The sequence below is a fragment of the Ailuropoda melanoleuca genome, chromosome 16 (genome assembly GCF_002007445.2).
Source record: "Ailuropoda melanoleuca isolate Jingjing chromosome 16, ASM200744v2, whole genome shotgun sequence".
Classification (NCBI taxonomy): domain Eukaryota; kingdom Metazoa; phylum Chordata; class Mammalia; order Carnivora; family Ursidae; genus Ailuropoda; species Ailuropoda melanoleuca.
This window is the reverse complement of record NC_048233.1, coordinates 50,569,489-50,597,231: the sequence shown is the minus strand read 5'-3', so window position 1 is coordinate 50,597,231 and position 27,743 is coordinate 50,569,489. Positions and strand designations below refer to the sequence as shown.

General features: G+C 52.0%; 1 protein-coding gene across 1 annotated transcript in view; it reads right to left on the bottom strand.

Moving 5' to 3' along the window:
- Positions 1-27,743, bottom strand: part of OTOG (otogelin) — an 87,017-nt gene that overhangs the window by 29,514 nt on the left and 29,760 nt on the right. The window contains 13 exon segments of the mRNA XM_011232207.2: positions 389-2,184; positions 2,679-2,758; positions 3,443-3,560; positions 5,522-5,800; positions 8,343-8,510; positions 10,888-10,914; positions 13,675-13,831; positions 14,524-14,640; positions 16,521-16,640; positions 16,943-17,089; positions 17,343-17,477; positions 19,127-19,265; positions 19,614-19,721. Coding sequence (XP_011230509.2) covers positions 389-2,184; positions 2,679-2,758; positions 3,443-3,560; positions 5,522-5,800; positions 8,343-8,510; positions 10,888-10,914; positions 13,675-13,831; positions 14,524-14,640; positions 16,521-16,640; positions 16,943-17,089; positions 17,343-17,477; positions 19,127-19,265; positions 19,614-19,721 — 3,391 coding nt within the window.

The window sequence follows — 27,743 nt, the reverse complement described above, 5'->3', positions numbered from 1 at the left end:
ATATATGATTGCTCACCCTGAGTCTCACGCATGTAAACTATGCGCACACACTCCCACGTGGCTCTATAGACACAAACATACACACACTAGTACACTCGTGTTGTCACACTCTGGTGTCACACTGAGTCATCCAATCAGCCCTAGGGGAACAGTGAGACTCTGCTATGACATCAGGGGCCCAGAGGAGCCTGGAGAATTTCTCAGGCTCCAGAGTATGGGGCAAGGGTGAGGGTGGTGACTGAACCCCCATCTTGCAGCCTGGCGGCTGGTGAAGGAGAAGCTGCCGCAGGCCATGAGGGATGTGACGCCATGTTGGTGTCCCAGCCAAGAAGCCCAGGAGAGAGGGGCATGGAGGGACCACATAGGGGTGGCCTGACAAGTCACTCACGACACAGGTGGCAGGGGCACCATCCTCAGTGATGGTTGTCAAGATCTTGGCCGAAGTCGTTGCGATGCTCTGGGCCAGGGCTGAGCGCCCAGACTGCATGGTGGTGGCCTCTGTCCCCGGCTCTGCTGGGAGCTGAGGTCCCGCCGAGGTTCCATGGGCCTCGGCCAGCTGAGGGAGCAGAACAAGTGAGCTCTCTCGGGAGGCAGTCCTGGCCGAGACAAGACTCAGGGGATAGGATGTGGGCACCAGTGGCGCTGGGATGGCCCAGAGGCCATCGGCCTCCGACGCCAAGGTAGCAAGAGTGTGGGCCACAGCAGGCGTGAGTTCTGTGGGCACCCTTTGGGCAGGGCCATATATCCAGGTGGGTAGAGACACTTGCTTGGACAGGATGGCCATCTTCTCTGTGGTGCTCTTTTGTGGGGCAGCAGAGAGCGTGGAGGCTGCCCCCTCAGCCATGGCCACAGCTCCGGAGGCTGGCAATGTGGCGCCCAGAAGCAGGGCTGGCGCCGTGCCTGCTGCCTGAGGGGCTGTGTGACTGGGTAGGTCTACCTGGGCCACGACAGCGGCGGTGAGAGGCGGTGGTGAGCTGAGGGTGTGAGTAGGCAGAGTTGTAGCCATAGTGGGGGATGTGGCCTGTTGCTGGAGTGGAAGGGTGACGACAGAAACCTTGGACCCGGGCGTGGTCACTGGGGCAGATGTGCCCACCTTGGCTAAGGGCAGGCTGGTATCGAGAGGCAGGCCGGAGAGGAGCTGGGGTGGCCGAGTTGAGTCCACAGGCATGAAGGGTGTGACCCCCAGCCTGTGAGCAAGTGTGGACTCGCTGGTGGCAGCTGGGGTCCCAGGGGGCACAGCCGGAGGCCTGACGGCTATGGCGGTTTGCCAGGTGGGGTGCATCGGGGCCGTGGAGGTGGGTCTGGGAAGTGAGGGTGCTGGTGTGCCCGTGGGCTGGCCGGGCTCAGGCTGCTTCTCTGTGGGAGGAACCATCTCTGCTCTCTTGGTAGCCGGAGCACTGACAGGAACCTGCTCTGATGTTGTTCTAGCCTCGGCGAGGGGGCCGCTGGGACTGGAAACGCTCTGGGCCAGTATGGGCTGGGGCATCCCTGTCCTGTTCATGACCTTTGTGATTGCAGGTGTCAGCAAAGCCTTGTGGGATCCCAAGGAAGTGGGAGGCCTAGAGGTCACTGCAGATGAAGCTACTGGCCTGGAGGAGGAACTTGCAGGCAGCTCCAGGCTTGGGAAGGGCTGGAGGGGGGTGGTCTTAACAGGCAAGGAGCCGGGCCCTGGGACTGTCACAGCTTTGGTCATGAGTGGGAAGCGAGGTGCAGGGGGTGACCGGGAGGAGACTGTGATGTTGGGGCTCCCTGCGAAGGTCACAGTCACCCTCGTTGTCTTCACAGCCCCTGACCCCATGCTAGGTGTGGGTGTCTGCTGTGAAAGGGAGAGGGAAGAGGATTCTGGGGTGAGGGGGGTGGCCAGGTGGCTGGCAGTCACTCCCATGCTGGCTGGGGCCTCTGTGGGGTGGGCAGGGAGATTAGATGTAGTGACCCCCGACGGCTGCTGCAGAGTGGCCTGTGTGGGACCTGGAGTCAGCATGGGCCCCTCGGTAGCTGCCATGGGTGGGTTCAGGGCTGTGGTGAGCGGGGCAGCTGGAGTGTGTGTTGGCCTGTGGGAGGGGGCCCCGGGAGCTTCCTGTGGGAACTGCAGCTCCTTGCCACTGAGAGTGGGCAGCTCTTGACTGGAAGGCAGGGTCTCGTTGCCAGGAGACTCTGTGGGAACCAAAACCACGGGCTCCACACCTGGGGCGGAGAGAGGAGAAGCTCAGACAATGGGGTGCCTGCTGCCTGCCCCAAGGGGTCTTCGCTGGGCAGGGCTGTGAGGTAGGGCTCCTGAGCAAGCATCCTAGGTGAGCTTCCAATGGCCAGTCAGGCTGCCTAACCAACCCAGGGGCCTCTGTCGTGTGGTACTGGATGACTCCACAGGTCTGGACTCGGCCCCATCCTCAAAGCCTGCGCTCAGAGCCAATGGACTCAGGTCTACCTATGCCTGTACTGTGTTCCTACCACCTGACCCCAAGCCAGTCCCCTCTCCACTCTGGGCCTCATTTTTTTCTCTGTTTAATGGGAAGAATGGACTGGATGAGGTCCCTGCCTGCTCTAAAGTTCTCTTCTAGAGGTTTCTATGCTGACCCTGCTTCTCCAGGAACCTGGGGACTCTGGGCATGATTGGACAAAGGAGACGCTGGAGATTTAGAGGAAATCTGAGGGACAAATGAGAAATCTAGGCCACTCACAGTCCTCCAAGTAGACACATCTCTGTGTGACTTCATCCAGGACCTTGGGAGTGGGGCATGCAGGCACACAGCCTTCCACCCTGAGGACAGAGCAGGGAGCCAGTTAGCAGTCTGAAATACGGGGGCATCATCTCTTTCACCTGGAGGGAGCACAGTTTCATCCCTCTTTATGACACATGTCACATGAACCCCCAGAGACACTGTGTACAGGAGCACATATACCCAAACATTCATGTTGCATGCTGTTGCACACTCCTGCGCCTCAGACCAACAGAGAAACATAAACAAGGCCTGGTTATGCACACACTTGTGCACACACGAGTCTGCACTGAGGCACATTGTCACACCTGCAAGACTCGAAAACATTCATGCAGATACACATACATCCACACGGACTGTCAAACATGAGTGTACCCACCTTCGTGCACACACAGCTGCACCAACACCCAGAGGCATGTGGCTCACACACACGTATGCACAGCTGTGTGCAGCCCACGGGCACTGGTCTACCCACACGAACACACACAGGGCCCAGCTGCAGGCACATCGTACACAAATCAATACTCACACACGCCCACGGAAGTCAGCTTCCCTCTGGTACACACACCCACACACACCCACAAAACATGCATTCACAAGTACACGTGAGCACACACTCACCCCCTCCGTACATGCTCATGCCTCTGCCCACAGACTACACACCAATTCACACACGCGTGTGCCCAGATGCACTCATGTACACACCTTGACTCCATGCCCCTCACCTTGGCACGTCCTGGCAGCTAGCCCCCTGTGGGTCCCGGCAGGTCTGGAAGCAGGGGCTGGCGCAAGCATCGTAACGCCACTCACAGATGGGGTAGGCAGCCCCTGAGGGCTTGGCATCTGGAAAGGTGACCCACCCCAGAGCCCCGAGACTGAGTGAGACTGGGTACCAGCTCAGGGTCAGATGACTGAACACTCAGGTAATCCCAGCTCAGCCCATCCCCACCTTGCTCCACGGAAGAGACAAATGGACACATGCAGGGAAAGTAAAGAAAAATAAAATAAAATATAAACTAAAATAAAAGCCAACTTAAGGGGAAACTATTCCTGGGAGCGGGGGTAGGTGTCTGGGGGATGCTTGGGCTGGGGCTGTGGGAACGTGGAGTGGGGGCTAAGAACCCAGGGTGGGGGGCTACAGAGCAGGCAGAGGCTGTTGGGCTTTGAGAAGGTTGGGACCCCCCGATCCTCTCCATAAGGTTGCCCTGTCACCCTGTTCCTCTGGGACATTGATGGCCAGGCTTGCCCTGCACCCTTGGTGGCTGAGAATAATAATAACAGCAACAAACACAACAGCCAACTCTTAAACGGCACCAGCCACGACTTCCAGCATCTCACAAGTATTTCCTTATTAATGCTCACCATAATCCTATGATGCAGCACTATCATTATTCCCCATGGATGGATGAGGAAACTGAGGCACAGAAGATGCTGGGAAAATTAAACTCTCCCAGGAGAGATGCCCTCAAATAAAAAAGGTCCTGTGGCCAGTGCCCTGACGGACGGGGAATCCTCAGGGAAAGCTGGCAATGGGGGACGTGGAGGCAGACAAGACCCCAGACCATCTTAGTGCACGCGACCAGTCTCTGAAAGCATGATCTGAGCAGGGAGATGTTGGTGGGCTCTGCAACAGGCTGGAGGGAGCAGCCCCACCTGGCAGCCCCTTCCTGAGTCTTCTATTCCCCCGCGCTGACGACTGTGAAGAAACCTGCTTTTCTAGATCCTTGAGACCAGACCTGAGAACTTACATTTGGGAAACACCTACTATGAATCCAGCCCGGAGCAAAGCCTGTGAGACGCCATCAATCCTCACAACAATCTTACGAGGCGAATAGCCCCAATGTACGGAATTGGATGGTGGGGAGATCTCCTCCAAGTGCCAAGGACTAGGGTCAGGATTTGAACCCAAGGCTGTCGGGCTTCAAAGTCTGGCTTCATTCTACTCTACTTCAGTGTCTTCCAGAAAGGGACACGAGTACTGCCATTATAGCCAGTGATGAATCCATCGTGGGCGGGGCTCATTGGTGGACTCTCTAGATGGCCACAGAATGGAAGAATGAGCTGGCCCCAGCCTGGCTTGTGGGGGAGGTGATAAATGAAGGGGCTGGAGATACATTTGTGCACGTGTGTAAACGGACCCATTCATGCAGCACAAGATGCCCTCACAGGCACAAACATACACGTCCCCATGCAGGACAGAGAGGCCTGCCTGGAGAGACAGGAATTGCGAACACTTCCTCCAGGGTATGAGCAGAGTACAAGCACTTGGGGGCAGACCCACTCGGTGGGGGTATGGCGGAGCCCTAGAACCCACGGGCCTTAGCTGGAAAGGGGGTGGAGCTGCCCCATCACTGCCCAGGGTGCTGGGCCTCCCATGGGGGACAGAGGGAGACTGCTGGCTCCTCAGCCTGGTGCCCAGGGGGCGGTCTTTGAGCTCACAGGGCAGGCATGTGTCCCCATCAGCAAGAAACCTGAGCCAGTGGGCCCTGCAAACCGTGGCCAGGAGCACTTCTTACCTCGCGTTCACAGAGGCTGCCCTATTTTTAGACCATGTAATTGGCCTATGGGTGTAGGCAGGACCCAGGAAGCTGGCTGGGCCCCAAACCCCACGGCCCACGGTTCCCTAGGCCGCCACCATGGAGGTCAGGCCACCTCTCATCTGAGGGGCAGCACCCAGGGGTGGCCTCCCCATGCCAGGAGAGTAAGAACTCTGCATCTTGAGGGCTGCTGGGGGGGTGTGGTGCGAGGGGGCAGGAAGGGCAGTTTGAGGAGGGGCTGAGGGTGATGGCAGGGTGGACACCTACCCAGAAGGCGGAAGAACGTGCCCCGGCGGAACACCTCTGTGTGCTCATACAGCCGCAGGACCAGCGTGGGGCCCGACACATAAAGGAAGGAGCCCGGCTCTGCCAGTGACTCCAGGGCCACGAGGCCTGCCTGCCATGTCCCCTGGTGCAGTGAGAAGGAGGCATGGTGGTGGAAGGCAGCGCTGCCCTGCCACTTGGCCAGCTCCAGAGACCCATTGGCTGTGACATGGAGGAAAAAGTTGGGTCTGTCCGCTGCCTCCAGGGACACCACATCCGGGTCTGTAAAGAGTCAGGGGGGTGAGGTGAACACAGAGAGGGGTCCAGATGAGGGCCAGAGCCTGGCATGCATCTGCACTCAGTGACTCAGTGACCCGCCTTGCGGCTTAGCTGGGCCCTGCTCCTCCGTGCCTGCCCACCTACTTCTGCCTGCTGGCGGCCCCTCTGCACACCCCACCTCTCCCTGAGGGAAGTGGAAGGTTAGAGAAGCTGCCAGCTGCCACACCTCGGGGAGGTGTCTTCCTCCCACCTTCCTTCCCTCCTCCCTCTGTCCTTCCTTTCTCTCCTTTCTCCCCCCTCCCTCTCTCCCTCCCTCCCTCCTTTCCCTCCCTGTAAACCTTTGGAGGACCCTCTGCATTCAGGAGGGATTCTAGATGCTAGGGATACAGCAGTGAATAGACTGACAGAGACGGCTGCCGTGGAAGAGTCACGTTCTATTGGACACATTGGACAGGCTGGGGGGTGCTGATTTGACAAGTTTCAGTGACCCCAGCTTGGTCCTGCTCCACACCGAATCCCAGAGGGTCAGAGCTGACAGGGTGAGGGGATGTGGAGTCCAACCCACAGATGGGAAAACGAGAGATGAAGGGGCTTGCCTCGAGCCCCACAACTGGTCTCCGCTAACCTCTCTCCTGTGTCCACAAAGGCCCAGTTCTAGAAAGTGGGGCTTGTTGCTGGGTGGATAATGCCCAGATTCACACAAGCAGGTGTCCAGGAGTCCCGGCCCGCCACGGCTGGCTGTGATGCGGGCCAGTGACTTAACGTGCCTGGGCTGTTATGAGGGGCAAACAATATGGTGCAGGTGAAAGGCCTAGCATGGGGCTGGATGTGTCTTCCCTCCCCGCCCATGCGGCCCTGTCCCACCTCCCTGAGAAGCTGTGAGGAGACAGGAGGCAACCAGTGGAAGGATTCGTTGTTGACGGTAATAACAGTAAGTGCCATCAAGGACTTACTATGTGCCAGGCACGATGCTAAGCAACCCTCTACCTGCTGGGTTATTACATTCCAAGAGGGCCCTAGGAGGTGGCAAATTCATTCATTCAGCAGCTAGTGTTTTCTGAGGGCCTATCACATGCCAGGCGCTGTTGCAGGCACACTAGGAAACAAAACGACCAAAATGCCTGCCCTGATGGAAGTTACAAGTGGGAGAAGGAGAAACATCATAAACAAGTAAATCTATAACAGGTTAGTGGAGGTGATCTTGTTACGCCCATTTTACAGACCAGGGAAGTGAGGCCCAGAGTCACACTGCTGGTGGAAGAGGGAGGTGGGATTAGGAGAGCAGGTAGGCTAAGGCCAGAGCCCAGGGTCTTAGCCTCCGCACAGTCTTCCCTTCCCCAGGGATGGGCTCCAGGAGCAGGCATGGTCATATCAAGCTCATATCGTGTCTGTCCCCTGGATGGGACCGTGGACTTCCGATGGACAGGGATGGGTCTCTTCCATCCCTGAGGCCCTAGTGTTCAGCTCTGTGCCTGGCCTGGGAGGGGGGCTCATTGAAATGGAGGAAGGGGAAAAGGCAGGAAAGGAGGGATGATGGGGTGGGGAGAGGTCCTCATAACCAGGTGAACTGCAGACCCTGAGAATCTGAGAACTGACTTTCTGAGACTGAGGTGAACTCCATGAGAAGTGTCTGGGTCCTGGTTCCAGTTGATGCTGGGATGGGCCTCATCCTTGTGGTTAGGGAGACACTGACAAGATGGGGCCAGCAGGATGCAGAGGTAGGAATGCTGATTACAGTGGTCACGCACACTGGGACACACACAAACGGCCACAGGAAAGACTTCCCAGCTGAACTGAGGCTTTGGCTGGTCCAAGGCCCAGCAAAAATGCCATCCAGGGGTCCCTCTGCCCTGGGTAAGGTTCCTGCCCCCCCCCCCGCTTCAGCACTACCGAACTCTGAAGGGAGGACAGTGCCCATTAAAGCGAAGCCAGTCAGGTCCATGGACTATGTGCGGCCCAGGAGGCTGTGGCTGGTTCCAGGCGCGTGCCAGAATTCAGGATCATAACCTGAGCCAGTCAAGAGCTGCTCCTCCAATCCCAGAAGCGAGCCCTGCAGCAGTCAGTGTACCAGCCAGCTCCTCTCTGGCACTTAGAGTCTATCCAGTCTCAAAAATGGAGGGGCGGGGAGGGGAGGAGGCAGAAGAGAAGAAGGAGAAGAAGAAGAGATGAAAGAGGGTGGAAGGAAGGCAGAGAAGGGGGGAGAGGGGAAAGAGGACTGGGGGCAGGAAGGAGGGGAAGAGGGGAGGGAGGGGAAGGAGCAGATGTCGCCACCAGGCTTGATCGGAACACAGCAATGGTATAAAGCAAGATACAAAGCTACATCTGGACCTTGGCCTCCCTGCTTTTTCCGGGAGAAAATGGAAGGTGTCTCTTTGAGGAGACTAACAGGTTGACCCAGAGGCCTGTCTCAGCTGGGAAGGGGGCACCTGTTGGAGCCCCACGTTTCTCCAGCGACTGCAGATTGCTTAGGGCCTCGGCATCCTGCCTCCTCTAGTAACGGCCTCCCTCCGCCAAGGGCTGCTGTGGGGCTGGAGGTAGGCCTTACCGTGGGCCTTGGCCTTGTATAGTGCAGCCGTCAGCAGGAAGTTCACAATGTCCCCTGGAGCCACGTCGTCTGCACTCACGAGGACCATGGCACCGCCTGCCGCCTTGCTGGCCACCAGGGCGCTGCCAGCAGCCAAGCTGGACAGTTGGTAGGGACCCTTACCTAGTGCTGGAGAGAAGGGGCCCAGGCGTGAGGCCTGCCTCCCTGGGCCTTAGCCCACCTCCCATCCTGCCAGAGGTGGGGAAAAGAGGGTACGATAGCTACTCTCAGTCGCTTCCCTCACCCCAGGGCTCAGGGAGCTTGATTCCATAAGAAGGAAGGGGCAAGAACTGCAAGCTGTCAGTCCCTGATGGGAAGTGACCCTCCACACAGTGCCTGAATAATTTCACAGGAAACCTGGGAACAGGGCCACCCACAGGAGACCTCTGTCTCTGCCTGAGGGATGAAGGCCGGCAAGTCCCAGGCTCAACATCACTGTTTACCTACTTATCTCAAATGTGTCATTTTTGTGTCTCTTGGGTTCCTACTGTTGTTGGAATAGGTTGGGGAGGGCCATGGGTTTCCTAGGCAATTGCCTTAAACCCAACCTCCGTGCCTCCAGTGTGCCCCCCAACATCAGTGCTTCCTCCCCACAGGTGCCCGACTCCCTTTTCTAGCCACACTCCCTGCTGGGACTCATCAATGGTTCCCCATTGCCCTCAGGATGGAATCCAAGAGTCTAGCTTGAATTCAGGGACCCCTCACACCCCAAACCCCAGCAACCTCCCCACACCCTTGCCCCGCCACATTTAACTTCTCTAGCCCTTCCTTGAAAGAGCTGTGCTGCTCGCTACCTCACGCCTGTCCTCGTGCTGTCCACCCACTCAGAGAAGTCCTCTGTGTTTTGTGCCTGGCAAACGCCTACTCAACCTTTGGGGCCCAGCTCAAATGTCACCTCCTTGGCGAAGCTCTCCCTGCACCCTCTCCCGCCACACACGAACGTCATCCCTCCTCCTCTGCGCTCCGCCAGCCCCTGGAGCCCAGCAGGCCCCGAGCACAGTTCCTATGATGAGGACCTTGATGGGGGGTCCACACCTGTCTCCTGGACCAGATGGGAAACAGGTAGCACTGTGCTAATAAATGCGTAACAACAAACTCTCAAACAAACAAATAAAACCCCACTTTGTAGCGGTTGCTGATTTCCAGGGATTGAACGCTCATGGCGGTGGTCAGTTTCAAACTACCACCTGGATGTGGAGTTAGGAACAGACCGCGGCTTTAGGGGGGAGTGTGAGCCAGCTCCAGCACACCACCGGGACAGGCCTCTGACCATTGATTCCCCAGCACCCAGCAAAGGGCCTGGACCAGAGAAAGTGTTGGTCGAAGAGCAGAGCAAGGAATGGATGGGTAGGTTATGAGTAGGTGGAGGGTGCTAGAAACAGCCTGTCCTTTGCCAGTTACTGCCACCCAAAATGCCACAGAAGGGAGAAGACTCTTCTCAGAGCTGTCTTGCTGAAATGTCTTGCCTGATGTCAGACAGACCTTGCCTGTCCCGGGGACTGCTATTCTCCTGTTACAGATTCATTCCTAAAGGGAAAGCTTCCTCATAGCCAGGAGGAAGCCCTTGGCCATCCAGAGTCCCTAGGAGCTCACATTCTGGAGGATCTGTTGTCCCTGAATTATCATGCTTCACCCTGGTCCAGCTCTCAGCTCACAGACCCCCTAAGTGGTATCCTGGTCTCTAGTCTGTCCCCCTCCGTTTCACCTGCTGTATTCTGCTGGTGGGACATGTCTCGACCCAAAATCTGAGAATGCAGGTAACTGAGGACAGAGCCTTGGGCCTAGACTCACATAGGCCTGTTCCTGGCATAGCGCCTGGAAGGGGATGGAGCGGCGCTCAGAAGTCAAAGGTGAACAGTACCAAGGACCTGATGAGCGTCTAACTCTGCCAAGATCCGACTTCCCACCCTGTTGCCCATGACCCTAGTGATTAAACTGAATAATGAGCTCTAACATTGGACATTAGCCTCCTTTCGGTCTTTAGATGCGACCTGTGCTTTCACCCTAGCTAAGGCAGAAGTTAGAGCATAGCCTGGTACCCTGTGACCTTGGCTAAATTTGAAGATGAATCTGACAGGCTGAGAGCCAAGCTGTAGGTTTTGCCCCAGCCGTCCTCAGAAAGAGCAGTTTGCAATTGCTTTCGCCACTCAAAACTTCAGGAGACCCAAGACAATATTCCACGAGCCTGATGAGAGAGATTGAGAAGGCCCCAGGATGGCATATGGGTGGGAATGGGGTTTTTACTTCCTGGTGAAGCTGCCCTGGGTGAGAACAACTTCTGGGAAGCTGGCATGGCCTGGACTTGAGAGGGGGGCTGCAGGAGCTTCTGGAGACAGAGCTCCGGGGCGCCCCCAGCCTCTGCACTGTCTGAGTTCTCTCCGCACAGTGGGGTCCCTCCTCGCACCATGTCACAGCTCTTCCAGGGCCAGCTGATGCTGTCACGGCAGCAGGGCAGGGCAGGCAGTACCTCAGCCCCCCAGGCTCCGCTTGGGGAAGATGGGCTTACCTTTGTTAAAGAAGTCACAGTCATACGCTGCAAGAGAGAGAACAAGACTTCTTGAGAAGCCTGGAACAGATGGGCAGTGCCACGGCCCCTAGCATCCCAGCTGTCCCAGATTTGGCCTGCCTCCCAAACTCCAAGATCTAGGCATGGTCATTGGACTCATATCTTAAGGTGCAGGAAATACCACGGATCCTGTCTGTGTCCCCGGCACAACGCTCAAAGCCTGGCCTAGAGCAGACAGTCAGCATGTACTGAACAGAATGAACAAGTGAAAGGGCGAATGAGTGAATGAGTGTTGGACAGAATGGGGCATTTTGTGTGGCCCCAAAGGGCAAGGTTAGAATCAAGGAGTGGAAACTCCAATCACAAATGTTTTAGCAGGTCCTGGAGGAATGCAAGCACAAGATGGAAGCTGGTGTTTCAAGAACATTGGGTGGAAGGGAACCAGGGGCTTCCCTCTTTCAGGCCCTGGGGTGTAGTTTCCATCAGGTTTCCAGAAGCTCCTCCAAGTGTGTGCTCCGCGCACCCTCTAGTGGCCCAGCCCGGCACCACAGCCTGTTGGGCGCGCACCTCAGCCATGGATTCCTGAGTCCACTGGGGCGAGCTGGGGACCTTGCAGGGGCACCAAACGCCAGAAGCAGGGCCATGAGAAGCCAGTTGGGTAGAGCGGGGATGAAGGCTAAGGAGGACCCTCCCTCACTCTTAGGCATGGTCCAAAGAGCACCACCAACTCCGCCCCATACCCCAAACGCTGTGATCAACACTGTCTCTTGGCATTTGGCACTGGCCTCCAGAAAGAGCACTAGCAGTGAGATTGACCCGGCATGTGGCTATGGGAAAGGACTCACTTCTCCTCATGTGCTGACTCAGAAGACGGAACGAGAAATAGAGATCTCAGAGTCTGTGCTTTCAAGCGTGTACCAGGTCAGTGGGAAGAGTCAGACCTGAGTTCCAATTCCATCTCTCTCACTCTTCAGCTGTGCATCCTCGGACAAGTTACTCAGCCTCTCTGAAATTTAGTGTCCTGCTCTATAATATGGGACCACCTGGTGTATCCGCCCCACAGACTTGCGAGTCCCGGACTAGAGCAAGGCAAGTGCTCACCTTGCGTGCAAAAGGAAGAGGGCGTCAAAACCCTCAGTAATGAAGAGGCATAATATTTTAATACCCTGTTTCAAAATTTTTTAAATTAATGCAAAATATCCATGATGAACAAAATATCAAAAATTTAAAATAAGGACAGGATCGATGATAGCGCCTTGCCGAGCCACACTGGATCCTGAGGCAGAAGGGAAAATCAATACTATCGACCCTGTCATTACTTAAAACTTTGATATTTTGTTCATCAAAGCCACAGATATTTTTGCATTGTTTGATTTTTTAAAAATATTACCTTAAAATATGATGTATCTCCATTACTGAGTTTTTGGTGCCCCCTTAAATCTTGTGTCCTAGGTGAGGTGTCTCTAGCCCTAAATACGAACGAGCTAATGGACAGAAGGCACAGGCACGGGCCGGGCACAGAGCAGATCCTCGGTAAATCTGTGCTCCCTTCTCCTTCATGAAGGATTTCTATCTGAGACACAGAGCATGGCCACAGAACCTCCGTAGTGGAAGGGTCTCAGAGGACACCGAGCAAAGGGAGGCCAGGGACAGAATTTGCTCCATCTTCTTCCTAGGGTCATCGTGCCTGGAGCTCTCGGGGCTCAGGACAGTCCAGCACCCGCGTCCCCGTGAGAAATGACAGCAACTTCAGCAAGAGCACAGAGCGCATGCCCAGTGCCTCACGTGCGCTAGCTCAGGGATCTCACAGCACCCCGGAAGGGAGGGACGGGTCCCTTAACCCTCGAGTATGACTCAGAGTGTAGAACGCTCCCAAGGTCACCCCGCTGGGTGGGGCTTGGGCCTGAACCCAGACAGTCTGGCCCGAGAGCCTGTGTGATAACCACTGCACCCCGAAGTGAGGCGTGCTGGTGCCAGGAAGATCATCAGTGTGCAGGAACAAATAAGAAGTGATTGAATAATTTAACTTTCTATATAGTTTATTTCATTTTTAAAATATTTACTCTTGTATCTGTTTTATGATACACATTTATGCTACTAATACATATATATATACTAATATATATATACTACTAATATATATGTATATACACACACCTATCAATGTATGTGTACGAATGCATGCTTGAAGTATTTTTTACTGGATGGAGCGTGCAACCCAAAGCTTTTGCAGTCACCACTGCTCTAAATAAACTAATGTCTTGTGCTGCCTCTGATGGGGCTTGTGTGTTTTAGATGACAAAGGGCTTTTAATTCACTATTCCATGAGATCCTCACACCAAACTTGGTGGGACAGGTCTATTTCTCATTTTTCAGATGAGAAAACTGCCCCAGAGAGGGGGGGTGACTTGTTTGAGGCCACACAGCTTGCAAATGGCAGCTGTGGGTCTGAAACCCGGGGCTCCTGACGCCCCTGGTAAAGTGGTTAAGAGCCCAGATTCGCAGCCAGACCATCTGAAGTCGAGCCCAGGCTCCGCCACTCAGCTGTGTGACCTTGAGCCTGTTACTCCATCTCTCTCTCTGTCTAACCTGTTCCCAAGTGTGAAACAGGGTGGAACTCCTACTTGATAGGCTATTTTAAGAATTCAGTGAAAGATACAGGCAAATCAATCGGTGCCTGGCACGTACCAAGTCATCCATAGATGCCAGCCAGGGTGATGGCAGCCCCAGGCCTGCCCACAGAGGGCCCCGCACCCCCCACGTTGGGCGATTGGTCTGCATACTCACGGCAGAGGCGCGGGGTCCGCCAGTCCACAGCCACCCCGTGCTGGCAGCACTGGTGGGCATAGGCAGACACGCTGGCACAGAAACACTCACAGTCACCGCCCCGGCTGCACCCACAGGTGTCTGTCAAGCAGTTTGAGTAAAACCAAGTGACATCGACCTGGGGGAGGTCAGAAGTCAGAGGTCAGAGGACAGCTCCCGAAGGTTAGCCCTCCAGCTTCTCAGCCGATGCCTCCTAGCGTCAGGGAGAAGCATCAACATGAAGGGACCGCGGGCTGGGGTGAGCTGCCCGAGTGGGGTGAGGACAGACAGGTGGCCAGCTCAGAGGGAAACAGCTCCACGGCCCAGGCAGACCCCACTTTTGATAACAAAGCTCTCGCCTTCCCCAGGCCTGTGCTGTTGGATCCGGAGGCTAAGGGTGAGGCTGAGAAACAGACGCGGGGTACGAACTCTCAGCCAGGGCCAGAGACAGCCAAGGCCAGGCCGACGGCAGCCTTCGAGGCCCTGGGGGGTGCCATGCAGAGCTAAGCCCCAGCTCCCATCCGTCTCCACGGAGGGCAGAACAGGCCACAGGCCGATGCCACGGCATGAGGGGTTTGTGTCCACTGTGCAGAATAACTTCCTCACCAAGAGGAAAAGCCAGATTGAGATAGGTTTGAACAAGGCATGGAAGCTGTTTGGCTGTCTGGCTGTCCTGGGTCATCTGGGGAAACAGGACAGGCTCATCTGAGCAGGAGACTGGCGGAGGTGGCTCTCCTTTCTAGACCAGGCATGGGGGGTCGGTCTGAGAGCAGAAGGGATTTCGGGAAGGTGGGTAGGGGCTCAGGGGGGCTGAGGCTGGGGTCCACTCACCACAGGGTGGCAGGTCTCAAACACCTCGCTGAGCAGAATGCTGCACTCCTTTCTGGCAAATGGTTCTCGGAGAGGATTCAGGACACATGTGTCCCAGGGGTCAGGGGTGTCTGGGCACTGAGAGGCAAAGGCAGGACTGTGGATCTCCCTACCCCCCTAATGCCTGTTGCCTGGTGTGGTGGACAGACTCTCTTAGAGTGGCCCCCTTGATCCCCCAACTCCTGAGGTTCAAGCCCGTGTATAATCCCCTCCCTGGAGTGTGGGAAGGGCTTATGGCTTGCTTCAAACTGACAAAAGAAGGCAAAGGTGATAGGACGGACAAGGTTATGTGTCCGCGACTGCATTTTTATGATACATAAGATGATAGAGCCCATCTCACTGGAGTCTCTCCCTTGTTGGCTGTGAGGAAGCAAACAGCCATGTGGGGGAATCGCACATGTAGGAATGGTGAGTGGTCTCCAGGAGCCGAGGGCCCCCTCTGGCCAACAGTTAGCAAAAACCCTGAAGCTCTCGGTTCTATGGTTGCAAGGAACTGAATGCTGCTGACAAACACCCAAGCGGGTGGGGAAGGAGATACCTCCCAGCCGAACCTCCAGACGAGAGCCCAGCCCTGGATGACACCTGGGTTGAGCCTGTGATACCCCAAGTAGAGAACCAGTCAAGGCCCACCCGACTCCTGACCCTCAGAAATCCCGTGAGTGGTTAAATGCTGCCAAGACTGTAGTAATGTCGTTGCGCAGCTATAGAAAACTGATAACCTACACAGACGGCCCCAGTGTCTGCTGAACCTCCTCCACCAGTCCTACATTCTCACCAGAGCTCCCAGGATATGCCCAAGGGGGTTATCAAGACAGGAACAGCAGGAGGTCAGAGGAGGGAGCAATAAAAGTTGGTCATCTTCTCTGCTTCTCTAAAATGGGGGTGGGCCAGAGCGTACTCTCCTGAGGCGGCAGGGACAGTCTTGTCCCACCTCAGGATTACACTGGGCTCCAAGCCATGACTGTCCCCTGACCCCAGTCTACCTAAGCTCAACTTTGTCTACTCTCCAACAGAGAATTAAGGACCTAAGATGACTCAGTCCGGGAAAGGCAAATATGTAACACTCATGTCACCACTGTTTGCGGCTGCACCCGTGGCAGACATAACTAATCAATCACAGTGCTCCTTCTAGCTGAGCCTGACACAAGTCTTAGATATCTCTCAACACAGCTTTCCAGGCCACCTCTTGTCACTGATCAGAGTTGTCATGAGGTTAAATCCAGTCTCCATCCCTCTCCTGGCACAGCTCCCTTAGAGGACCACGGAGAAGATGGAACTTACTCAGGTTCACCCGGCAAATCACCCGATGACCCAAGACAAGAACCTAGGTCTCTTGCTCTCAATTCAGTGCTGTTTTCCCCCATAGCTCACAGCTTGGGAGCCTCAGCCACCTCCCAAGCCCTAGGGATACCCTCCTCATTTCTGCCTCTGCTAAAGTTGTCTTCCCTCTCAGAGGGAATCCCTCTCAGAATGTATCCCTCTTGGATACATTCATCTTTCCAAATACAGCCTTTAAGTACCAGTCTACTCCCACCTCCTTCAGGAAGCCTTCTCTGATTGCCTCAGTCCACATGGGTCTCTCTTGGACTCTCCTCTGGACCAGACCTAGTGCCAGGCACTGGAGGCACAGAGATGGTTAAGATGGTCATGTTTCAACAAGCCTCATCTTCCCCCAGTAGGTAGGTGGTCATCTTTCCTAGGACAAAGACTTCGTCTCCTTCTCAGCCCCCAGCCTCCCATGAGGGCTTGATCCAGGGCACAGGTGCAGCCCGATTTGTGAGACGGGTGGTACATGCCCTCAGGCCACAGGACAGAGTCAAGGCTGGGGATGCTGGGTCAGAGGCCAAGAGAGCAGTTGCACGAGCAGTCACACCAATGTCCCTGACCCGGGGCCAGGTCCCCTCAGCGCTGGCCAGGGCCCATCTGAGTGAGGGAGGGAGCCAGCCTGGGAAGGTTACCTCAACTGCAGCCCAACTGCTACCAAACTCCTGGGGGTTAGTTAACTCTAAATTCTCTGGAGTCCTCATCTCATTGATGGTTTTTAAGTCAAAGTTCCCACAGAGTCCTGCAAGCTGGCCCTGAAAGGAGAGAGGACACTGTGGTCACCTGCAGGAACGCCAGGGACGAACCATTAGCAGAGCAGTAGCCATAAGCCCAGGAGTCTGTCATGGACCTGAAACAACTTCTGGGGTCTCACGATGTAAAGAGGGATAGGAGAAGAGTCAGAGGAGAAGGGCATGGAATGGGGTGGGGGCAGACAGGACAGGAGTCATGCTACTCCAGGCTCCTTGGTGAGCCCATGCAATGATGCCCAGTGGCCCCTGGGTCAGCTCCAGGCAGGAGCAGAGGGCCCTGTGAGGGTCAATGCTCATGCAAGTACCTGCCACTGGGGCCCAGCCTGGATGTGCACTGTGGTTCTCTGGTCCCATAAGAGGGTGATGTGCTCCCTTGGGAAATGCACCAGTGTGAAAAACCCTGCTTGCCACGTGTGGACCTCCTGCTTCTCATCCAGGAAGCTCTCAGGACTCTAGAGGGACAGAAATGGTCCTTCCTGAGGACCAAGTGTCCCCCAACACCTGGGTCAGTCAGCTGCCCAGCCCCAGGAACTCACACCTCCCTCACACTCTGACATTGACCTCTGTGTTCCTGACTCTGACCAAGGAGTTCAGTCTGGGCTGCTGACTCAACAGCTCCAAGGAACTGAGTCCCCAGCCCTCTTCTGCCCCAGACCCTGTTAACACATGAACTGTCTGTACAACCTGAACCCACACCGGCCTTACAGGACTTCCCGAGTCGTCATCAAAGATAAGGAGTGAGCTCCCGACGTTGATGGAAATAAACTTCCTACAGATGATACCAGAGCTGTAGCAGTCTACATTCTCCACGATCACAGAGAAGCTGAGGTCCGATGTGCTCTGAGGAGAAAAGAAGTTCATTCAGTAAAGCCAGGGAGAGGAAAGAGCCTGCGGACAGGCACAGAGGTAGTGGGACACGGACTCTGAGGTGGTCTGCAATCCACTTATGCTTCTTATTAGCTGCGTGACCTTGGGCGATTACTTCAGTTCTCTGAAGCCCAGGTTCACAGTTGGGTGCCTAGTGCAGTGTTTAGCATGTAGCCACTCTCCAGAAAGTATCGGATGCATGGATGCATGGATGCATGGATGGATGGATGGATGGATGGATGGATGGATGGATGGATGGATGGACGGATGGATGGATGTCTATATATTAGGGGTATAGGGCAGGCGTACTGTCTTATATGCATGATGGCAGTACTGTAAGCCTTTTTGGGGGGCAAATCGCAAGCACTGAATAACATTTTATGTGTATCTAACTTTTATGGCAATTCCATGTCTAAGACTCCAGAGATACATCTACAAAAGTATTCATTGAGCGTTTAAATATCAGCAACAACTTAAACGTCTATCAATGGGGACATAACAAAACAAACTAGAGCATGTCCTCTCTGTAGAATTTTACAGAAAGAAGAAGGAAGTGTGTACTGATTGTATAATGACTAAGGGATGTAGTATTAAGTGAATAAAGCAAATTGCAGAATCCTATTCATAGAAACAAAGCACATGTGTGCATATGTGTCTATCTGTCTGTCTCATGGAAGATGATCTTGCAGGATTCACACCTAACTGTTAAGAGCAGGGAATGGGAACAGAAGAGCTGTGAATGGAAATATTTGTTTTTAACATATGCTCTGTATTGTTCTAAATGTCAGCAAAGAGCATGCGTTACCTTTGAAATTTAAAAATTAAAATAAGGTCAATTATCTGTCTCTTGGGATTACAGAAATTACGTGAAAGAGCTCCATACCTGCCTGCCCCATAGCTAGGACTCATTTCATAAAAGGTTTGTCATTGTTATTGCTCTATTATATAATGAGACAGGCCCTTAGCAAAATCAAGGTCCCTTGGGTGTGTCTCTGGCACTCTCCCACGTGCCTTCTTGGTACCCCTTTTCTCCTTCTGGAGAGGATCCTGCCTCTACTTGTGCCCCCAACCCCACATCACCATCCTTTTTCCTTCGCAGGAGCTGACGCTTTCGCCAGCAGATTTCTTGGTTCAAACCTGACACCAGCTCTGCCACCGCCCAGCGGTGTGACCTCTGGCAAGACACCTAACTGGCCTAAGCCTAAGCTGTGGCATCTAGAACACGGGGTCAGTAAACTCTACTTCATCGGGCTGCTGTGAGAAAAGTAAAGTAATCCATGAAACTGGCTCAAGAGACCACCAGACTTACAATAAAAGCTCAAAAACCGTTGAGTGCTTACTCCAGACAGAAAAACCCTTGGGACCCAACGGGGCAAGGCTATAATGGCGAGTGGCCAAGCAGTGGGGTATTCTATGACTGGTGAGCTCTGTCTGGCCCTGAGCCTGCTCCTCAGCCCTTCTTTCAGTCTCTAGAAAGCCCCACCCCCCAGGCTTAGATCCCTCTACCTGACCAATTATGCATCAGACTGGAGTCTGGAATATCACCGCACCAGACAGGTCCTTGGCTTCAGCTGCCCCGGGTCCCCGTACAGCCAGCTGGGCAGACACATTCGGGAGCTCACCTTGACCAGGTGCACTTTGCACGCCCCCACGAAGTCGAACGGGAGCCCATCAAACGTGCGGTAGTGCCGGTCACCATAGGCCGTGCAGGTGGAGGCGCAGGGGTGGAGCGCACACTGGAACGAGCCCCGCCGGCACACACTGAAACACATGGACTCAGACCAGCTTACAGGGCCCACGCCACACAGAGCCACTGCCTACAGAAGGCCCTCTGTGTGCCCCTGGTCTAGGGGGTCACAAACACCACCAACCTCCAACGGAAGCCTGGAGGTCACAAAATCACATTCATGTACACATTTACAAAAACATCCCCCAAATTTCTGTCTACGCATACCTTGTATATAGACACACAACCCTATATGGCACACGAACACAGCATGGGTGTGAACATGTGGGAAGGGTGAACGCTAGACGGCGCTCACCATCATGCTTCTAGGATCCATCCTCACCTCCAGCAGAAAGCAGAGCCTGAACGGTACCCTCACTTACCAGGTATGGCAGGGAGACGTGACCTGGTCCCCGGGGAAATACTCCTTCCCCTTCCAAGTGCACGGGCAATCCTCCGGCAGGAAACATGCGTCCCCGTGTCTGAGTAAGCTGTAGGGACACAGCAAGCAGGTGGTCAGGAAAGCATGCTTCCCGTTTCTGCCATCTATGGAGGACCCTGCATTCACATGGATACCACACTGTAGGGCGGCTCTCAGCATTTGCTCCAGAAGAAACTGACCATGTACCCATCTACCGTCCTGCTGCTGCCCAGTGGGGCTCAGAGGTACCTGGTAACTGGATAAACCAAAGACAGACTCAGCCCACCTCGGAAGCCTCTACCATCCATTCAGAAAGCAAGACTCAACTATACCAGCCACATCCCCCACCCCCAGCCAGGCTGGGGCTAGCTGTATATTGATAAACAGATGATGAATATGGGCATTGGCCCTCCATGAGCAACCAGTAGACTGGCACTAAAAAGAAATGCTAGGGATGCCTGGGTGACTCAGTTGGATAGGGGGCCGGCTCTTGATTTCAACTCAGGTTATGACCTCAGGGTCCTGAGATTGAGCCCCTCGTGGGGCTCTGCACTGGATGTGGAGACTGCTTAAGAGTCTCTCTCTCTCTGTCTCTCTCCCCCTCTGCCCTTCACCCTGCTCATATGCATGCCCTCTCTCTCTCTCAAAAAAAGGAAGAGATGTTAAAGTAAGTTTTTCAGGAAGATGGAAACTCAGATTCACAGGAAGGAATGAAAAGTTCTAAAAATGGAAAATATGTTGATAAATAATTCTAGAAATTGTTTCTTAATTTCTCTAAGAGGTAACTGAGCATTTAGAGCAAGGTTAATGTCAATGAATTGTGAGGTTTATAAAATATGTAGAAGTAAAACGTATGAGAATAATAGCACAAAGGACAAGAAGTAAGTAAATGAGAGTATACTGGTATAAATTCTCCACAGAAAGTGGAAAAATATTAATTCATGGTAGACTGATAAATGAAAGATATATATTGTAATCTCGAGAAAAACCACAAAATGCCAAGATATACGGTTAAAATGAAATAAAGGAAATAAAATAGAATATTAAAAAATAACATCCAAAAGGCAGAAAAGACCAAAAAAAAAAACAAAGAACAAAACCCAATAGGACAGATAACAAATAACAAGATGGTAGTATTACACTCAGCCCAATTGCATGAAATCCAAATGCATAAACTCTTCAATTAAAAAGGTAAAAATTGTAACATTGGCTAAAAAAGCAAGACCCAACTGCATTCTGTTTACAAGACACAATTGAAATATAAAGGCACAGATAAATTAAAAATACAACTATAGGAAAAAATACCATGCAAACACCAGTTATAAGAAGGATGGAGTGGCTTTATTAACATGAGACAAAGCAGACTTCAGGCCAAGCAGCATTAGCAGAAATAGGAGTGATGTTTCATGACAACAAGAGTCCATTTATTAAGAGAACATAACAATCTTAAATGGGCATGCACCAAGTAACAGAGCTTATAAGCAGAAACAAAAACACACAGAAATTAAAGGAGAAAGAAACAAATCCACAATTACAGTTAGAGATTTCAACTCTCCACTCCACTAATGAAAGAACAAAATATTTTCAAAGATGCGGGAGATCTGAGCAACTCTGACAACGTTCTTGACTTCACTGACAATTTAAAAACTCTCTGTAGAGAACAAAATGGAGTCACTCATGTCAAGCAGTGGCCTGTGTCTAACAGTGACCCAAGCAGCTAAGAGCATTGCAGCTAAGACCAGATATGGCTGAGACCAGCACCAGCTGATGACACAGTCAGAAGTGATAACCAGCAGAAACAGAGGAGGCCCATCTACAAAGGTCCAACACTGATTAAATCTCTTTTTTTAAAAGATAGGATTTTTGCCACAAACTGTTGGACTCCTCAGATATGGACTCCTCTATGTCTGACCACTTCAAAAAGCAGCTGCCACCGAAGGTTCTGTCTGATTGATCTCTGAACAGGACAGAGATCCTTCACTCACTGCTTGAACATGATAAGCAAGAAAGGCTGAGAGCTGACCTGGACCGGACCAAGGCCTTATCTCAACTGTGCACCCACAGACTGACTTCACGTTTGGTTTGTCAAGATCCTACCCCCTGTTCTATCACATTTGCTTTGCTTTGTGCGACATGCAGGAAGCCAAGTTAATCACGTGGTGAAATATCATTGAGTTTGGAATCCCGAACCTGCTTTATAATTATGTTAACCTTGCTTTACGACTGAATAAAGCTGACACTGTGGAAAGACACAATCCGTGTGTGCACCTTCGTGGCGTGCTCACAACACTATCCAGTAACAGCAAAGTGAGTATTATTTTCAAGCATTCCTGGGAGATTCACCCAGACAGCTAATTCTGGACCATAAAATCTCAATAAATTTTAAAGTTTTGAAATCATATAAAGTATATTCTCAGATCATGGTGAAATTAAATTAGAAATCAGAAACAGGGGTGCCTGGATGGCACAGCTGGTTAAGCATCCAACTCTTGGTTTCGGTTCGGGTCGTGATCTCAGCGTCATGAGATCAAGCCCACATTGGGCTCCTTGCTCAGCACAGTCTGCTTGAGTTTCTCTCTCCCTCTGCCCTTCCTGCTTGTGCTCTCACTCTCTCTCTAAAATAAACAAATCTTTTTAAAAAAAATCAGGAACAGGGGTGCCTGGGTGGTGCAGTTGTTAAGCATCTGCCTTCGGCTCAGGGTGTGATCCCAACATTCTGGGATCGAGCCCCACATCAGGCTCTTCCTCTATGAGCCTGCTTCTTCCTCTCCCAGTCCCCCTGCTTGTGTTCCCTCTCTCGCTGGCTGTCTCTATCTCTGTCAAATAAATATATTAAATTAAAAAAATTTAAAAATCAGGAACAAGTATAGGAAAAATCTCCAAATATTTCAAAGTTTAGAGTAACATTTCTAAATAACTCATGGGCCAAAGAAGAAATCACAAAGGAAATACCAAACTTTGTAGAATGAGAAAAAGCAGTGCTCACAGAGAAATTTATAGTTTTAAATGCTTGTATTGGAAATAACAAAGGATTACAATAAAATACCTGAAATAGAAATATAAGAGCAAGTTAAATCCAAAGTAAGTAGCAAGAAGAAAATGCTAAAGATAAGAGCAGAAATCAGTGAAATAGAAAACAGAAAACAATAGAAAAAAAATCTGTGGAACCAGAGTAGGGTCCAATAAAATTAACACCCACCTACCTAGACTGGATAGTAAGAAAAAGAGAAAAGATTCAAATTACCAATATCAGGAGAAAAGAGAAAACATCATTGCAGATCCTACAGATATTAAAAGGAAAATAAAGAAATAGTTTCATGATGTAAAGTCAATAAATTTGATGACTTAGATGGAATGGAGCAAAGATATCAGCAAAGATATCAAATACCTATGAATAAATTCAATGACATATATGCGAAACCTTTCCATGAAAAGTATGAAACCCTGCTGAGAGAAATTAAAGAAGACCGAATAAATGGAGTGATGCCATTGTTGTGCATCGGAGAATGCACAAACTGACTTCTAGATTCAACACAAAACCAATTAAAATCCCAGGAGCTTTTCTGTAGACATTCCCTACATTTACATGGAAATACAAAGACTAGAAGTGCCCCCAAAAAACCCTGAAAAAGAACAAAGCTGGAGCACTATCACTTTCTGATTTCAAGACTTACTGTAAAGCTTCAGAAATCAAGACTGTGTGACACTGGCCTAAAGATAGACAAAGAGATTAATGGTACAGAATACAGAGTCCTGAAATAGACCCACATTTATACAGCCAATTGATTTTTTTAACAAAGCAATTCAATAGGGAGAGAAAAGTCTTTTATTAAAATGGGGCTAAAACCACAGGACATCCATCAGAAAAAAATAAAATGAAATTTGACTCCATTCTACAATATAGAATCATTTCAGATAGATTATAGACCCAATGTAAAAGCCAAAATTGTAAAGCTACCAAACGAAAACATCAGAGAATGTCTTTGCAGCCTTGGAGTTGCAACTACTGAGGACATGGAGAACACTGATCTTAAAGGAAAAAAATGATAGATTAGATATAATCAAAATTCAAAACTTCTGCTCATCAGAAGCTTTTAAGCTTACTAAGATATATTAAGTAAATAAATAGGCAAGCCACAGGCAGGGAGAAAATATTTGCAATGTATATATTTGATAAGGAAAGAACTATAACTCAATTTAAAGAAAATAGTCAACCAAATAAGACATGGGCAAAAGACTTGAATGGACACTTCACAAAGGAAGTTATACAAATGACCAAAAAACACATGAAAAAGTACTCATTGTCATTAGGGAAAATTACAAGTTAAAATTACAAATTAAAATAACAATGAGATACAACAAACAATGAGTACCTTTCATGGGTACCTATATGTGAGCATTTAAATTTGTCAAAGCTTAGCAAACTGTATGCTTAGAATCTATACATTTTACTATTTATAAATTATGCCTCACTTAAAAAATAAAATAAAAGGAAGAAAAGCAGTGAGGCACCAAAATTTGACTAGAAGCTGCATAATTAAGGGGAGCCACCATTCTGTGGGGGGAACCCCTAAAATATCAATCTCTGTAGATTTTTTTTTCTCTTGGCCCAGCCCATTTTCAAGAGAAGAATCCTCTTCATCTCCAACCTGGGAGGAAGAAGCTTTGTTTGATGCCACTATTGTGGGAACCAAGCTGGGGAAGAGGGCTAGGGTCTCACTAGGCTTTCATTTAATCTGCCTGTTTTCACGCTGCATCTCATCCCTCCTGGTGGTCCTTAAATCTAAGTCTCTGATGTGGCTTCTGCAGACAGTTTTACCACCTTTCTCTGCTGGATGCGGTTAGGGCAGTTTTGTTGGACCCCAAAGCATGGGGGAGGAGGCTGGGGGTTGACTGCTCCTTACACAGACTTGCATGAGACATCTTCCTATCTCCCTCCCGCCACCCCACCTTCTGAGATGTCTGGAGCCTCCTGTCCCTGAAGCTGTCAACACAACAGAGGCTGTTTCTCCCGGGCCTCCTCCTCTGCAAGCATCAGCTGTCAAGTGCTGCTCTGCAGGGTCCATTTCCACACATCCACCCTTGTTCATTCTTCAAAAACTATTGACCCATCTTGTGCCACTGTCATTCCCATGCCCGTTCTCTTTGTCCCTGGGGACTCACAGGTTGTTTGTTTGTTTTTCTTTACTCCATTACCAGCATTTCATTGTGGGAGGAAGCAGGGGAAAAAAGCGTGTGTTTAATCCACTGTTTTCCCTGAAGCCACTTAACCTTCCTAAGCCCCTGTTTTTCCGTCCGTAAAACAGGGGTAATGATGCCTTCCTCAGGGTCATTATGAGAATTTCATTACAGACCTGAGCACACTGCCTAGTGCCTAGTAGATACACAATAAATATTGGTTTCTTGTCCCTTCTCTACCCATAATTGCATAAGACACCAACAGTGGGCTGACTCACACCTTCCACCTTCAGCCCAGGCCTTGTCTCTTACCACCTCCTGAGGGGTCTTCCCTGCTGCCCACCATTCACTGCTCCCTCCGGGCCCCATGCAGACCTGCTTGCATCACTGAGCACCTGCTGTGTGCCCAGCACAGAGAGAAGCTTTGGCCTCTGTCTTCAAGGTGCTCCCAGTCTGTGGAGCATCCTCTCCTGACCTGTTAAGGGATCCTCTCACTTCACGGTCCCCTCAGAGGACATCTGCAAACACATGGCATCCAAATGAGGATGACAATGCTTGTCTGCTCACATAGAGTGCTTACTCTGTGCTACTTTACAAATAAGGAAACTGAGACTCCAGGAAGTTAATTAACTCACCTAGTAAGTGCTGGAATCAAGATTCAAGCTTCAAGCCTGACTCCAGAGTCTGTGCTGACAACCACTGTACTATACCGCTTACTGGTGCCCAGGGCCCTTGGCTCAGCAGCCAGAGGCAAAGAAATTTAGAGTGTCGCAAACAGCCTTAGTGGCTCCCGCAGTGGCTCAGGGTCCTTTGGAGCAATACATGGCACCCAGAGAGTCTTATCAATGCCATGGAGGAGGGTATGGGAACCAGGGGTCCAGAGGGTCCCAGGCAGAGGTTGTTAGGATAGTACTTGGGCGTCTTTGGAAGCCCTATCCCAGCTTCCAAGAGGACATTCCAGAATGGCAGGAAATGTCTGTCCTTTCTTTGCAAGTTGAGGCTCTAATAATTTCCCTTTGACAAGCCCCGTGGAATGTGTGTGAGCTTCTCATAGGGCATGTGATACAGCATACGAGCCACTGTGGCAAATACCCCAAGAGGTGATGGCATTCAGTGTTAAGGAAGGGAAGGGAACAAGTCTTTACGGAGCGCTTACTACACAGTGCCTGGCTCCTCGCAGCCACTGCCTCCTTCAAATCTCGTAAGAGCCCTGCAAGGTGGTATCACTGCCCTCAATTCACAGACGAGGAAACCCAGGCTCAGAGAAAGGAAGTGATTTGTCTGATGGGCCATAGCCAGTGACAAACGTTCTGGTGTCTGGGCGGGGCCTGCCCCCTCCCCCCAGCCCTCTGGACTGTGGATGTTCTTAGCACAGCTCCAGGACCCAAACTGAACTTTAAAAGGCCTAGAGCAGAGGAAGCGGGTTCAGGTGCTGCCCTGCTCAGACTTGGCCAACAACCAACCAGCAGCACCTTATGGACAAGAAAACTGATGCCCAAGTGGCCACATAACTTGTCATAGGTCACCCAGCCCAGTAGAAATCTTCACATTCTATCCATCCCTTTGGAACCCGGGGATTGAAAAGGGAACCCTACTCTGGCTTTTCCACCTGAGTTAAACTAATCCCTACTGTTGGATAATGTTTTAGAACCCTGCTGTTCAAATTGTGGTCGCCAGACCAGCAGCATCAGGATCTCCTGGGAGCTTGCTAGAAATGCCGAGTTTTAGGGCCCCTCCCTGCCCCCCAGATCTCCTGAATCAGGGACAGGTCCCTGATGATTCATGTGCACACTGCTGTTTGAGGCGTATAGCTGGAGACCACAAAGCATGTCCTGAGAGGGATGTACTGAAACCTTCATTCCCAAGCCCCTCTTGCAGGGAGTCATCAGCTCTCGTTGTACAGATGAGGCCACAATCGGGAGAAGTCACAGGGTGGGTCCCTGGTACAACTGAGCCCAGCTCTCCCAGTTCCACCTGGCCTCTGTGGCCCTGCCACTGTGGCAGGCAGTGGGCGACCCTCAGTTTCTGACCCCAGAGGCCATGGCTCTCCCTATCCTTGGAGAGGCAGGCTTGTACGCCCAAGGCCAGTGCCGCCAGAGGCCTTCGGTGGCAGACACTCCTCACAAGCTCCTCTGGGCCTATGTGGCAGCAAATATTGTCCGCCCCCTGCCGGCTGGGCCTAGGATCCCATGCAGGCTCCAGAGACCACACAGCGGTGGTCTCTTGCGGATGCCCTGGCCTGGGAAGGGGAAGCTCCTCACCCACATGACGACCTCTGTCGAGGGAACCAGACCCCTGACCTCCTTGAGCTGGCAGGCTCTGGCCTAAGGGCAGGATATGCAGTAAGCAGCGTTGGGTTTGAATCACGGCTCCCGGGCCGCCCCCTTCCCTCCACCCTGTCCTTGGCCTCAGTTTCTTCATCTGCAAAAGGCGAGTAATGATCCTTCCTTCCTTCCTCCCAGGGAGGCTCTGAGATCGAAGGAGGTGATCACATCAAGTTGTTTTATAAACAGTAAAGCTCTCACGGACTATTCCCTCCCCTTCCCACCCTGACCCCCCTCCCTGCCCTTGACTGCCAGGCCGGGGCCAGAACTGCCAGCGGACCACTGATCTCTGGCCAGGCTGAAGGACACAGCGCTGGGCTGCCAGGTCATGGGATCAGGCTCCCAAGTTCTTCTCAGCCCAGACCCGAAGTAAGACCAGAGTCAGGAAGGAGAACTGGCAAAGCAGGCTGCCAGGCCCCGGCACCCATGACGCACGGCCACAAAACTCAGCTCATGTGGCGTCTCAGGCACCTGGGAGGAAGACTCTTTCCACTGGATGGGGCCTTGCTTTTTGGAGATTGCAGGGGCACCAGCCCTCCACCTGAGGGCTCCAGTCAGACCTCTGCAGGGAAAGGGGCTGAGAGGTGAAG